At 41.1% G+C, this 14,241-nt stretch overlaps 1 protein-coding gene across 2 annotated transcripts; it reads right to left on the reverse strand.

The window, feature by feature from the left end:
• Window positions 1–369: 369 nt before the first annotated feature.
• LOC147888924 (uncharacterized) lies at window positions 370–5,192 on the reverse strand. Of its 2 annotated transcripts, none has more exons than XM_087392522.1 (3): window positions 4,388–5,192; window positions 2,742–3,234; window positions 370–808 (listed from the first exon to the last, which is right to left on the reverse strand). In XM_087392522.1, the coding sequence occupies exons 1-3, from the start codon at window positions 5,033–5,035 to the stop codon at window positions 666–668; spliced, it is 1,284 nt and encodes a 427-aa protein (XP_087248648.1). In that variant the 5' UTR covers window positions 5,036–5,192; the 3' UTR covers window positions 370–665. The 2 variants fall into 2 exon arrangements, with proteins under 2 accessions (XP_087248648.1, XP_087248647.1); XM_087392521.1 differs by having other exon boundaries at window positions 370–817.
• Between the last annotated feature and the right edge of the window lie 9,049 nt (window positions 5,193–14,241).

Here is a 14,241-nt window from a genome sequence, read left to right on the forward strand (position 1 = left end):
TCATAGTAATTGATGGTACACATATTTCCCACATGTTGCATCTAAAGCAATAGCAATGGGTCTATGATTTCTAAACAAGTTTCAAATCTCAAGATAACAAACACATGATACTAATCTAACCACGCAACACTAACTTAACCACACAAGCCTTGTATACTATCCTCACACATAACCTAGGCCACTCCTAAGATAACTCGAAAAAACTAAGCACAGACAGCAACAGCACAACACAAATGGAACAAGATACTCATATTACTCAAGGGGAAAGCACATCCTGACTCACTTTCTTCCATGAGAAGTACATGCTATCTCAATCCCTGTGGAAAGCACAGAGGCCTGAAATCTGTTGGTAACCCTAGAGTTCAAAGCTAGACAAATAACAGCAGCCCAAATACCATTAAAAACTTATAGAAATGCACTAAATGAACAGTATCCATATGTTCTGAAGCAGCATACCGCTTCATAAAAACTGAAGTTCCTGGAAAAAGAGCCATTTAAAATGGCTGATGCCCAGTTAGCTTACTACACATGCTCGCATACAAGGGCATCCACTTAGCACACTAAGACTCCTAAGCTCTCTCAAAAATCATGTAGTCTCATCTTTGCAGCAAAAGATTGCCTAAAGCTCAGGCCACAGGTCCATCTTCAGTTCAATAGGGCAATCACTATGCCACCTGGCCTACACTTCCATTTGCAACCTCAATAGTAGCATTTACATCTGTCACACGTTCCCCTTTAGCTCCACCATCTTCCTTCGCCTGTCCAGATGACTTGACTTCGGCCCCTGCAGCTGGTTCTTTGCCTTCATCTACACCACCTTTTACAGTGGTATCATTTTTCGTCTTTTTAAGACAAGCAGCATGCTTTTTATGCTTCAAAATGAGTCTCTAGAATACCTTTACTAGTACACATAATATTACACAACATAATATTACACGACTCACAAACCTAGGCGGTACTAAACCTAAAAAATGTTTCCCACGTGAAGCATACATTGCATTTCTGCTTTGGTTTAACACCAAAAGAGGCCCCCCACCCTTCCCCCCCCCCCCCCCCCCCTCGTTTTTCAAAGCACTCTTTGGGCCGCCCATGCTCTAATACTACCCTCTCCCTTCTCTCCTCACTTTAACATATCCTTTCTTGTACTTTACAAAGCAGAGTCGCATCATTTGAATGAAGCATCACATCATTTCAATGAAGCAACTTACTTAAGTAGGTTGCATGACCAAAGGTATATTAAAACCTATAATGTTTCGACCATGTGAAGGGTACACTTTCAGCAAACGTAATGGGACTAGGGTACAATATCTAAAATAGATTTGTGATACCTTAAGGAAACAAGAATAGCCCCTCTCAAGCATCATGATTGCTTAAATCACTTCTATCCATGTGCAATTGGGCTTGCAGGAAAAAAAATCCATAAGTTTCATTATTGGAAAGGAGTCTAGATATTGTTCTAATTAGTAAACTCCAAGAGATGGCTTTCCTTAAGCTTAGCTTTCAATACTTTACCGTGTTAGTAGCTTAACAGCACTCCAGCTTTCAATACTATCCTGGTATTAGTAGCAGCTATAATAAGCCTTTTTTCCTTAGATGGCAAGAAAACATTGTACTCATTGACGTTACAACTCTTTACTTGGTTTCTTCTTGTGTGTTTTGTGAGGTTCATGGTCAGAGATCAAGCTAGAGTGCTGATACTACAGAAGGATTTTTACCTTACTCTACTCTTCCCTCTCCTTTGTTGAGATTTAACCATATGATGGGAAGATTCAATTCTTAGGCTCTTGTAGAGCGCGTCATAACAATTAGGGCACAATGAAGCTGGAGTGATGACATGACAGAAGGATTTGTTTCCTCTTATCTGTTGATTTTTCAAGCATATGATGGGAAGACGTTAATGCTTACTTCTAAAACGAATTGGAATGAGAATCCAAGAAAAGCTAGACAGCAGTCTGAGAGCAGAGAGCCAGTAAGGGTTGAGAATACGAACTCTTTCATGGAGGTTCTTTTCTCCATGGAAAAAAGTCAAGTTATGACTTGAATCATGTGGCCTTCCTTTTATTCTTGTGAGAACTGATCCATGAAGGGGAAGACAACAGAAGTGCAGCCTCTTCATTGAAGGCTAGGCTGGATTCTCCATGGTCAGCCTTTGAAATGGACCCAATGATTACCATTTGACTTGTCTCCAAATGAAGCTTTGTAATAGGTTAGGACGAAAGATGTATGCAGAAAGTTTTCACACCTGTACAGTGATCAAAGCACCTGCTATGACCCTACAATACGTCTAATCTCCCTCCACAAGCAGCCTTTAATAAAGATCCAATTATTACTGTTGAGTCGAATCTCCTAAATAAAGCCTATTGACGAGAGGATTATATAATTAACATTTTAACCAAAAGTTCAAATCACTGTTATGATGCTTCGAAGTCTTAGACTTCATAACCTCCACCTCATAAGCCATGCTATTGTGATTGGGCCATGTTTGGAAAATAATAGTCTGCCCTTGATTCCATTCTGGATCTATATAGCATGCACATGCACAAGGTAGAATCTAAATGGCATGCTTTGCCAAGGAAACCCATACTTCGAGAAGCTTGTTTAGGATGGGATAGCCTGAATAAGCTAATACAAGGCATATTGTTTTGAAGTATACAATTTTCTACCTTCAGTTATTAAAAAAAACTTTTAAAAATCAAGAGAATCACTTGCCTTCTTTGAGTTTTCATCATTAGCTTACTCACCTTCTTTTTCCTCTGCAACTGCGACTGTGGAATTTTGTGCATCACTCGATACAGTAGGCTTGCGGCGTTTTCTGGTAACACGGCGTTCAGTAATAGCTCGTTTTTTGCGAGCTACAGTTGTGGCACCTTTAGCTGTGTCAGCAGCTTCAACCTGTTCAGCGACTTCTCCTTCTTTGGCAGCTTCATTATCTTCTGTCTTCTTAGCTGCTTCATCAACATTGCCGGTGTTTTCTGCTTCCTTCATGACTTGATCCCCTCCATCCACTTCTGGCTCACCATTTAACTTCTCCAATTGTCTTTTGTGCCTTTTTCCACCAAGATGAATCTGCAGGTGGTCAGCTTTAAAGCAATTGATTTGACATACAGAACACCACCCAGGACCCCCTTCAGCTGATTTTTGCTTCCCTGGGGAAGATTTCTTGTCCACAGCAGCAGCTGATGTTGTAGGCTTCGGCTGGTGGACAGGCTTAGGTTGCTTTTTGACCCTGGGCCTCTGCATTACAAAACCAGCAAAGTGAGACAGCTCAGTGGCATGCCCCCTTCAGAGAGAGCTTCTACAAAGTTCTCCCTTTAGTCTGCTGGTAGTTAAGGGATGCAAGAAGCTTACAAGCAATCACTACGTGCCACTCAAGGGTTGCACAAATCAAGCCACAATCTAACCACATGCGGGATGCAGCCACACATGGATAGACTTGCCAGAATCAGCTGGATAATTTCAGACGATCGAGGGGGATGAAAAATCTTAAGGGGAAGATCCATCGGCATCAATTAACCGAGAACATGTGCATGCTGACTGTCGCTTTCAAGACATACACTCAAGAGAAGCAGGCCCAACTGATTAATAAAATCTTTGGCCCATGCTTATATCTTTTAGTCATTGGAAGGACATGCAGCCACTCCAGTTCTTGCCCTGTACTAAAAGCATTTGAGCAACTTGATCCAGGTGAAAAAATCTGGAGGGCTCCATATATATTTCCGTAACTGTTTGTTGTATGCTTACCAAATCATAGAACTGCCACTTATAAAAAGGTCTCAGACCAACAAAGCTTAAAAGCAATACCTTGACGCCTCCTACACTCCTTGGGCATGCCAAGAAACCTAAACTATAAAAAAACTCCTGAACATAGGAGGGTCTTCGAGGAAACACCAACATGACCACTACGATTCCCTTAGAAAAGGGTATGATGAATCTGATAACCGCATGGGCACTTCAACGATTTACCTTGCATAAACCCACTAACCTATGAAAGGCATCCAAAGAGGATATACCACAATGACTTACACAAGACGCAACAAAACATAAAGAAAATTTGGGAGAGAGAGCCATTACAGCAATATGCTCCAGCATTCAAAGGAAAAATGGTAAAATCACGTATGGCGAGCATGCCCTACTGTTGCGCCTACTCATTGAACTGGCATGCAGCCTGTCATCTATCTCTTTTAATGTTTAACTTCGTCCAGTCCAAAGGAACGGTGGAAGGGTGCGGCTAAAGTTTCTAGTGTATCTAACCTCAAAACGGCTCTATTTCCTAATACCTCACGTAGTTGAAAGCCGATTAAAAGTCCGAGAGTATAAAGGAAGGTCCAACCTAGTTCCACAGTTACGAGCGTTAAAACCCTAAACCCAAGTCAAGCAAGTCACTAACCTGCGTGGGTCGACCGCGATCACGAGCCAAGTCCATTCTCCTGTCAGCCCAACTCCGATCAACCTGTCGAGAAGGTGCCCACCCTGAAGGACCTCGCTCTCGCCCAACTAAAGGTTCTCTTCCAGGGTGAAACCTTTGCATACGAGGATCGGGTACGAAAGGAGGCGGATGAGGCCTCATCCTGGGGCCTCCTCGCACCAGGGGGACAAAGTCACGGGGAGTGGGCAACTCCGGAGGCGGCAGGAGCTCTCGGCCCATGATGCGAGGGTGCCCTCTTTCCAAAGGATGCTGTTGCGGGGGAGGGCCGAAGGCTCTGTCGTCTGCGAGGATCCGTCGAGGGCGGGAAGGGGGGGGGCGGTCGAAGCGCTCAAGGGCTCGTTCGGGGAGGGGGTAAGGGTCAGAGGGGAGGATACGAGGAGGGGGGGCGAGCTGGGCAGGGGGGACGACGGTGGCACCTTGGAGGGACTCAACGGTGTAGAAGCCTTGGCCGGAGGAGAGGCTAGGCATGGAGGAGGGGGGGATGGGGCGAGGGGCTGAGGGGCGGGAAGGGGCCAAAGAGCGAGGGGAGGCATCAGAGTTTCGACGGAGATAAGGGTCACGAGGAGGGTAGTCAAGGGAAGGGGGAGGAAAGCTTCGGCGAGGATCCATGGCTGCTGCTTCGTGCTGTGTGTGAGTGTGTGTGTGTGTGTATGAGCAAGGTTGGCTATGGCGTCACAAGCATGAACAGCTCACAAACAGAAGGTTTCTTGCCACCCTTAACAGAAAAAACAAAGCCCTTTCTCCCTTCGAGTTTCAACCTTCTCAGCTTCTTGAGTTCTCCTATTCCTATTTACACCACCCTAACCCCACTATTTTGCATCGTCACGGTCAAATTAGGTCCATCAACAAAGATTTGGTCTAGAGGGACTTTGGTATAATTGCTTCTCCCTCACATCTTCTTGTTTAGGTTTCTTACACTTGAGGCAAATCATAGTTTTTGGCCTGCCCTCTGGGGAGCCTTAGAGCAGCTCCCCGCGTCGCGCCAAAGGCTAGGGAGGTTGCTGAGACAGCAGGGGCTCTGCGATCAATTTTGCATCCCCATGTGTTTCAAAAGCCATTGATTTTAAATTGTCTGCATCCTCCACAGCCTGCACTGTCCCCGTGTCCACTAATGGGAGAGGATCATTCCTCCTAGCAGTCCAATGATGGGCTGGAACCTCAGATTTCAAGCTCTTTGGGCTGGCATTGGACTGCCAAGGAGCGCTCCATGGGGCTGCAAATAACACATGCCAGTAGGGCTCCCCTAGAGCCACTGGCTTGTGCGGGGAGGCCCTCTTAGCAATCGTTCTCATTTGTAAAGCAGAAATTCAAAATTTTCAGGATTAATTTGCTTCTAAAATAGGTGTGATGCTTTGATTGGCTGCCCTCAAGTGGGAGTTAAGTGCACTAATGGCTTTGAGACGAGTTTGGGAGTGAGCATTCAAGACTTAGGGCCCCTCGTTTTTATTGTCATTCCATCTCTCTCTACCTCCTTTGTTTTACATTTTGGGCAGGCCTTATGAATGGCAAAAGTCATTCATTTCTTTCACTTGTTACTAACTATAATTGTCGAATACTTTGCCTTGCCTTAACATTTTAGCCATTTCAATCTACAAAATCAAAAAAATTTAATGGATTTTGACCTAGAAAAATTAACATGTTAAGCGTTTCAATCTACAAAATTAATAAATTTAGATGGATTTTGACCTAGAAAAATTGATGCATCTAAAGAACTCCATACTAGCCTGGGAGACGAGCTCCTTTAGTGGGAAGCAATAAGTGCCAAAACTGTCACAATCTTGAACATGAAAGCATAGATGGAGGTTATATAATCAACTTAAAGGTTGCCATCAACTTTCATGTATAGAAATCCATAGGCTTGGAAAAGTGTGTTGGCAAAAAGTCTCCACGATCAAATGTTTTGAAAACTTGAGTTCGACCTCTATATAACGGCAATTATATGCTCTTGAAACCATGAGTTTAACCTTTGTATCATGGTGCCAGAGTTTTGTGTGAAGTTCCAAGGAGCTTATATGAGTGATGAATAGGATTTATCACATTAGTACTTCGATAAGCTATGTTTTACCTCATAGACTTTGTTGATTTGCATAAATTGGGCTGCACAATAGTCTCCTTTACAAAAATCTAAATGAACTTCCAATTGACAAAATAGTTATCAATATAAGGACTCTCTAAGCCACATTCATAGTGCTCTTAGCCTTTGGGCAACCTTCCTTAATTCTTGAAAGCAAACTTTCTATCAAATGGCCACGTTGCTCTATACGAGTAAAGGCTATTTGACAACTTCGGATGTATAAAAAAATTCTAGGATGGCTCAAGCCCTTGATAGGAAAGGTATCCATGTGTGTGATCTGGGACCAAGCAACCCAAAAGATGGAGGACACATAGCTAGCAGCAGAAGATTCAGACTCTCAATTCTTTTCAATTAGAAGACTTAAAGATAATTGGCCAACAACCTCTTTTCTCTAGGTGAGTGATGATCGAACCACATACGGTGTGTGTGTGTGTGTGTGTGTGTGTGTGTGTGTGTATACACACACCGTATGTGGTTCGATCATATGGTGTGTGTGTGTGCATGTGTGTATATATATACACGCACACACATGCACCATATGGGGTGTGTGTGTGTGCGTGTGTGTATATATATATATACGTACGTGCGTGCATGCGTGCGTGCGTACGTATGTACATGCATGCATGCATACATACATACACAGTTTTTTTTAAAAGTGAATACACACACGCGCGCGCGTGCACACACACACACACGCACACACACATATATATATATATAGAGAGAGAGAGAGAGAGAGAGATGGAATTCTATCATTTAAATAAGAGGGAAGAAGGAAGTGCATTCATCATCATATCATCATTGTTTGTTAAACTAAAGCTTCGAAGTATGTTGTGCATGTAGTGATTAAAATTCAAACTATTTTTTGGAATTCAAATCAATCAATCTAAGCCATTAGCTTTTAAAATCGTAAATAATTGGCTTCAATAATAATGTGGTCTTTTACATACTAATGTCTTTTACATCTCGCAGCAACATGCAATTTAAGTACTACTGAGGTGAAAAAACTAACACAGCCTCAAATGCCCTTACTTTTCAAATGAGTGCCCGCCTATCTATATAAGTGTGCCTTCCATTAGTGACACAAAGGGTATAGCTCTTACCTCTAATGATTATCGGCTAAAACGAATCCCATTGCTCTCACAAGAGATTTGGTGGTTCTGAATTGCCCACCTACCAGCCACTCAGATGCTCTTACTGATGCATGAGAAGAACCATTCGGCACCTATCAGCAGAAGGTTGTTTTGATAAAGAATTGTGAAAAGAAATTGTTTTAAATCGTGCATGTGTGTGTGTGCATGCATGCGCATGCACACACGTGCGTGCGCACACACACACACAGCAATTCAAAGGACCAAGCTTCTTTATTTAACTATTCATAATCTCATCAAAACTAGCACATTGCCAATCCTAGATGTAACACATGACCAGTACAATAGTCATCTACATCCAGCCACACAAACAGAGAGCAGAGTGAAAGATGGTTGCCATCAGTCACCTAGCTTGCTCCCTTGTACCATAGCTTCTTTCTCAGCTCACCCCCCCCTTTCCCCTCCCAACAACTTCCCTAGATCTTTGCCCCCTCACCTATCCAACTTCTGCAATGCCTCACCTCCCCACAGAGAGCAACTCATCATTGGGTTTGCATAGGTTGTGGAGTCCGTTTATGAGAAATTTCTCTCTACATCTACTGTTTGAAGACTACTCTATTACATGAGATGTTGAATGTCTCATTGGTATGAACCTACAATGGTAGAAAGGAACTATGCATTAACCATCCATGCATAGCTCAATCTAATGCATGCTGAGTAACCAAGTAGAAGTGGTAAAGACAATGAGCTTCTCGCAAGATTAATACACAAGAGAACGTACACGTTTGACCAAGTCTACCTATTGGATGCATGCCAAGCAAATTGCTAGTTATTTATACATCCTTTGTATACAAGCAAGGCCAACCACAATCGTAAGCTTAGAAACTAATCACTCACGTTGTGCTCCTCCAATTAATATTTTCTACAGCTTTAGAGTTTTTGTCTAATGCGATTTAAGTTGCTTTTGCTTGTCTGTGCTGCTTTATTATGGAGCCTTGCTTATGCTATTTGTGTGTTAGCATTGTTAGTAGCGATTAGCTTTTCCACGATCCTGCTACGAATGCAAAAGGACGAATCATGTGTGTAGTCATTCCTGCCCAATGATGTCAACATATATCTCGAGGTACTAACTAGTGTTGATTGCTACATGTGACCTTTAATATGGTTTCTGAAAGAAGAACCACAATCCGATCAAGAGCTAAGGTAGTTTGTGCAAGCAGACTCTTGATGAAGCTCTTTGCTACTTTGGGATTAAATGCAAGGGAATTTTGTGCCACTTGGTGAGATTAGCAGAGGGTGAGTACACATGGACATAATCATGCATCCATTTCTTGAGTTTCCCATAGGAATGTATGTCTCAAAGAGTAATGTGATATTTATATCAGGTCACTCAATTTGCATATGACAAGATGTTACTAGAAAGCCCATAATGCTCCCAAGGGAGGTAAATGCCAATAACTTGGGTTGTCAATCACCACATGAATTTGAAATTTATGGTTTCCATAGACCCCATCAAAAAACACCTAGACACACATGTTGCATGAAAATTTTGAAGAACCTTGACGCTAATTAGTGTTGTGATTTGAGGCAAATGTTGCAAGTTGTAATCCTCAATTTGGAAGAAGCTTTATAAAATCCCCTTTCAACAAGGTGTTATTCCACTAGTTTGAGGGCGATGAGATGTTGCATGCCACATACTTTGAGCCAAGAGGCCAACTCTCCTATCAAAATAAGTATATTGAAACAAAGGGATATAAGGTCGAGAAAGAGCATGGTAGACGATTGTGGTTCAACATGTTAGAGGGTGACTATGAAGCCGTATCAATGCACTTCCTTTTCAACCAAATAAGCGATAATCAACCCTTGCAAATTGTCCATCGTATTGCCGTAACTTTGCAATCTAGGAGAGATTTGTCAAATAAATTAATGACCTCTCCCTCTACCAATTCATCGATTTCAAAGTGTTTCTTGTTTTGTGAATTTTCAGTGTAATTAATCTTTTAAGAAATACAATTGCTTTATGTCTTTTGCTTCTAGAAACATCTTTTGCATTGTTATACAAGAGTGGAAAGCTTTACATTATGGGAAAGGCAAACACAGCTGGAAACACCTTTGCTTTTCAAAAGTATGTCCTCTCACTTGCTTGTATATAAGTGTGCCTTCCATTAGTGACAAACGTAGTGGAATCATGAATCAATGTTCCTACTTTCAACTTGCTTGTGAGCTATTGGTTCAAGTGCTACCTACAACTCATCTCAAGTCATCCGTGGAACTAAGGTTAGCACCTTTTTATCTTGATGGCAAGCTTATTATTGCTTTCGACGTGATTGCGAGCTATGGTTACCTGCTACCTACATCTCATCTCAAGTCGGCCATTGAATTGTGGTTAGGCAACAAGCCCAACAACGAGGTTCAAGATTGTGGTATAGATGAATATGAGATCAAAAAATTGCACAATAATTATCTTGAATGGGCTTATTAAACTATTGAAAATGTATTATGCTCGTGAAGCATGTATCTTGGACTCTATAGGATATTCAAATTACTTGAAAAACATCAAATACTTGTTCTACACAGATATGGAACCAATAATTCATTTTAAAGTGCACCACTTGAGCTTCCCATAAGCCAAAGGAGACAATCAATTGAGAAACTTTCGTATGGTTTAGGGGGTCTCCAATATTACGCTACAATTATGGACATGCATTTGAGGGCATGCTCTATTTCTTACTTGGCTAGAAAGGCAAACTTTTTGAAAAATGCACTCCACATTTATGGAGCTACTACATGGTGGATTTAAAACTTTGATCTTTGGTCACATTTGTAGCTTAGTTCACCCATAAATGGATGCACTAAACAAAACCCAATTCATACATGTACAATGCTCTTGGAATTAGTCCAACATTATTTATCATTTTGCATTGAATTTTTTTTTGGGGGGGGGGGAGAGAGAGAGAGAGAGAGAGAGAGAGAGAGAGAGAGAAGTAATATTCTTTTATAGGCTAGGTGGTTGAAATAACAACCATTGTGCTAGTTGTCTCTGCTACTAACTCATTAATCAAGCCTTGAGCACCTTTGTCATTTGTTCTTTTATTTTGTTGCCCTACTAAAATCTTCATATGAAGCAAGGCTCACCATTGGCATATTCTTTTATTATTTTTGCGTTGCTAAAGTGGCCACACAAAGCATGTTGCACGACAACTAGGATGGAATCCTCTAGTAGCAAGAGGAGCATATATGCATGAAGCATTGGGCCTTTGGACACATGTGCTCCACACGTGCAATGTAGTCTTCTATGCCTTATTGAAGATGAGTGTGTAAGGTCATCATGGTGTGCTACAAGTTGGTATTGAAAGGCAATGTCGAAACCTCTCCTATAATATAAGCAAAACATTGAATATGCGCGTGTGTGCTTGCTTGGAAAAGCATGTGAGGGCTAACTGATGTAGGATGTGTGTGTCTCTAGTTGGGAATCTATGTACCCTAACTAAAACAATCTAAACCTTGTAGGTGACCATGGGGCTTTCCAATGGAGTGATGATCATAGTGCTCCTCATTGGTGGCCTTGCGAACCTATGGCTTCTGTCCTCACCGCATGTCTTTCTGTGATTACGTGATTGCAATTCCTTGTGTACAAGCTACAACTGTGGAATATCTATTGTGATATGTCAACATATGAGACAATGGCAGCATCATTTGATAGTGTGTATATTGGTGCTCCATCAATCCATAGCAATCCATGATCATGTTGGCTACCCCTGTGCTGGACTTTAGTTATAAAAAAGAAAGTCAGTGATACGTCTAAGAAGTTGTTTGTTGTTTTTCAGCAAAGTTTTCAAGGCTTTGAACCTATGCACATAATATCGAGCTGTTGTGGCTCGGTTGCATCGAATGAGATTTCAAAGGTCGCTTTCATTGGTTTCGCTCATGCACATCAAGAATTCATGAGTTAATGTGCACAAACATTCTACTAAAGGCATCCATATTTTCTTTGCTACTACTGAGAATGGTACAAAGAGCATGCGAGGGCCCAGTTGTCTGAGCATGGCAAATAGATTTTTCTTTAGGCAATGCTTATAGTCTACAGATGTTCGTAGGCATGTGAAGTCACTACATCCAATTTTGGATTGCAACAATCTCTCGATGTTCATCTCTTCTATTGTGTGCTTAGCTTGTAAACATGAAGCTTACAATTGCCTTTCCATATATGCACCCATGTGGAGGACAGGACTTGTCATTCTATAACTTTTACTATCTTGAAGAAGAGGTTTTCTATGTTCAATACAAAGTGTTTGTCCTTATTTGTTAGCTCCCATTTGACCATTTGTTGGTAGCTCATTCTTGTGGGCACGTCGTATGTGTGTACATAGCCGTAGAAAATCTTGGAAAAGCAAGTTCCTCATAGTTTTTGTCTTTAAAGATACTAAGGGGCAAGAATCCTTCAAACGTGGTAGCAACTATAGGCTTATCTTCGAAGTCTGCTACTTGCTAACCAGTATATATGCCATGGACCAATTTGTCTATTACTATTTCTTCTTCTTGTGTTGCCTTTGCCATAGAAGATGGTTGCTCCATCTCATGCCCATTGCTTGATTGCAATGTGCATATGTGCTCCACCCACAAAGGATTTAACTGGACTTTATTCTCTTTATACAGATGCATAGCACACATTGTTAGCATTGGTCGTACTACACCGCTTGCATAATTGTGTGCGTATTGCAATTTCCTTTTAATTGCAACCATGATTGTTGCATTGTCGGTAAGAAAACGAGGTAGCACAACATGTGCTCTATCCACATCAGCAAAAACATTGACTATGCTTCTGTGCAAGCCATATTGCCCCTCATAAGCTAGTTCCCGTATTTGTGCAAAGGGGATTCTTATTGAGACTAGCCATTCTTCTACCTTATTGTTGCCATGTATGTTGTTGGTGTTTGCATGTGCATGTTCTTGGTGGAGAACGTTGGACTTGGAAGCTCTTAGTTGAATGTAGCAAAGGGTGCAAACGACACATTGCCTATGTGTATTGTTCCTACAATCCAATCCCTACTCCAACAAGAGCAGCCTCAGGTTTGTGTTCTTAGCTGCAAGTGGAAACATAGTGTGCCACAGCATATGCAAGGGAATCTTGGAGTGTCGGATACTACTCTACGGTAAAAGTATTGATTGTGCTTGTGCATGTCCTTTTCCTCTTCCGACCATGGTTTGGTTCTTCTTGAGTGCTCACAACTACATTTACAATTGCATCGACTGGTTGTATGTGCAACTTGATTTCCTTGAGATGAAGATGCTCTTCTTACCTTGTGTATCTTGTTGCAAATTTCTTGAATAGAATGCTTCCCATGCGAACAATGTTTGTTAAAATGCATTGCTATGGTCTTTGCGGTGGCTCCTTGCATGGTGGCCATAAGTTCATATAGTTTCTATTGCTCTTCCACACTCCATAGTATGTATGCGCGTGTTTGTTAGGCTGGATAAAGTGGCATGATTGTGTTCGGGATGGTATCTTGATCCACTAGGAGGACATGACATCAAGATGCTGAAGGATGGGAAATGTTAAAGAGTTGAAGAGCTTCCTTGTTTTGCTAAGCCAACATAATGAGTCGGCTATATGAAGATGTTCAAGGCAATCATGGATCAATGCTCGAGAGTTTGCTCAATTTAGTAAAAGATTGCCCTCTATTTTGGTTGGATTTCCATTGATGAAATTAGGAATGGCAATTACAATTGGTAGAACCTCCAATCATATTAATGCATGTGATATGCTCAAGCTAAAGAGAGGAATCGAATATTGATGGTTGCTCAAATCAAATGATCCATGACTAGATATAAGATAATGGAATTTAGATACATGAATTAATTTATATTAGATTGCAGTGTTCCAAATAGTGGTATTTATTTTGATATGGAGGGTGGTCTTTGAGGTTGTTGTATCGTTATTCTCCTGTTGTATGAAACCGTGATATGTATTTTTCTTCTAGTGTAATTGCCTTCTCTATATTACTTGATTCGGCCAATATATCTACAATAAGACTAAAATTTTCAATGTCGGATTTCATCTTACGTGGAGGGTATTTCTTGTAGATTTCAATACACCTTGTGAGATTGTTGGTATGCCTGATGTATTTGTTTCCATTTTTTATGCATGTTATGGAATAGATAAAATGATTGTCTTTCCTTTTTCTTGGCGCTTTGTTGGATGGCCCTCGGTGTCTTTGATTCTTAACAGATCTACTTTCTAGACTAACAATAATATAGTTAATATATCATTATGTTTACGCCTATGTAATTCAACTTTTAAACAATAAATTTGGATAATTATAAATCAGGTATAGAACGCATCGACATGGTATCTTGATTTTTACCTTCATTTGGTTTTGCAAACGGGTTAAAGCCTTGTCCATTTGGCTCAATTGCAACATCTGGAGCTAATTTTATTGTTACCTTTTCTATTGTTAGTGGAGTGTTTTGTCTGATGTGTTGATACCCGTAGTCATCCATAAATTTGTTCAATATAGTCGATCCCATCCTACGATCCAAACTTGTAAGCCAATCTAATGAGGTGTTGAAGCCATAATGTAGAAGCTCTTGATACAGTAGCAAGAAATTCCATTTGCTTTATTGTCTAGCAACTCTTGAGCTTCGGTTTG

This window comes from Dipteris shenzhenensis, chromosome 21, assembly GCF_047967505.1.
Source record: "Dipteris shenzhenensis isolate YYH24624 ecotype China chromosome 21, Dip_SZ_1.0, whole genome shotgun sequence".
In the NCBI taxonomy this organism is placed as follows: Eukaryota; Viridiplantae; Streptophyta; class Polypodiopsida; order Gleicheniales; family Dipteridaceae; genus Dipteris; species Dipteris shenzhenensis.

Excerpts from the sequence above, each read along its gene's own strand:
- LOC147888924 (XM_087392521.1), bottom strand. The coding sequence starts at position 5,035 with ATGGATCCTCGCCGAAGCTTTCCTCCCCCTTCCCTTGACTACCCTCCT. Across the intron at positions 3,235-4,387 it reads ATCGCGGTCGACCCACGCAG|AGGCCCAGGGTCAAAAAGCA; the intron begins GTTAGTGACTTG and ends TTTGTAATGCAG. Across the intron at positions 818-2,741 it reads AGTTGCAGAGGAAAAAGAAG|GTGGTGTAGATGAAGGCAAA; the intron begins GTGAGTAAGCTA and ends CCACTGTAAAAG.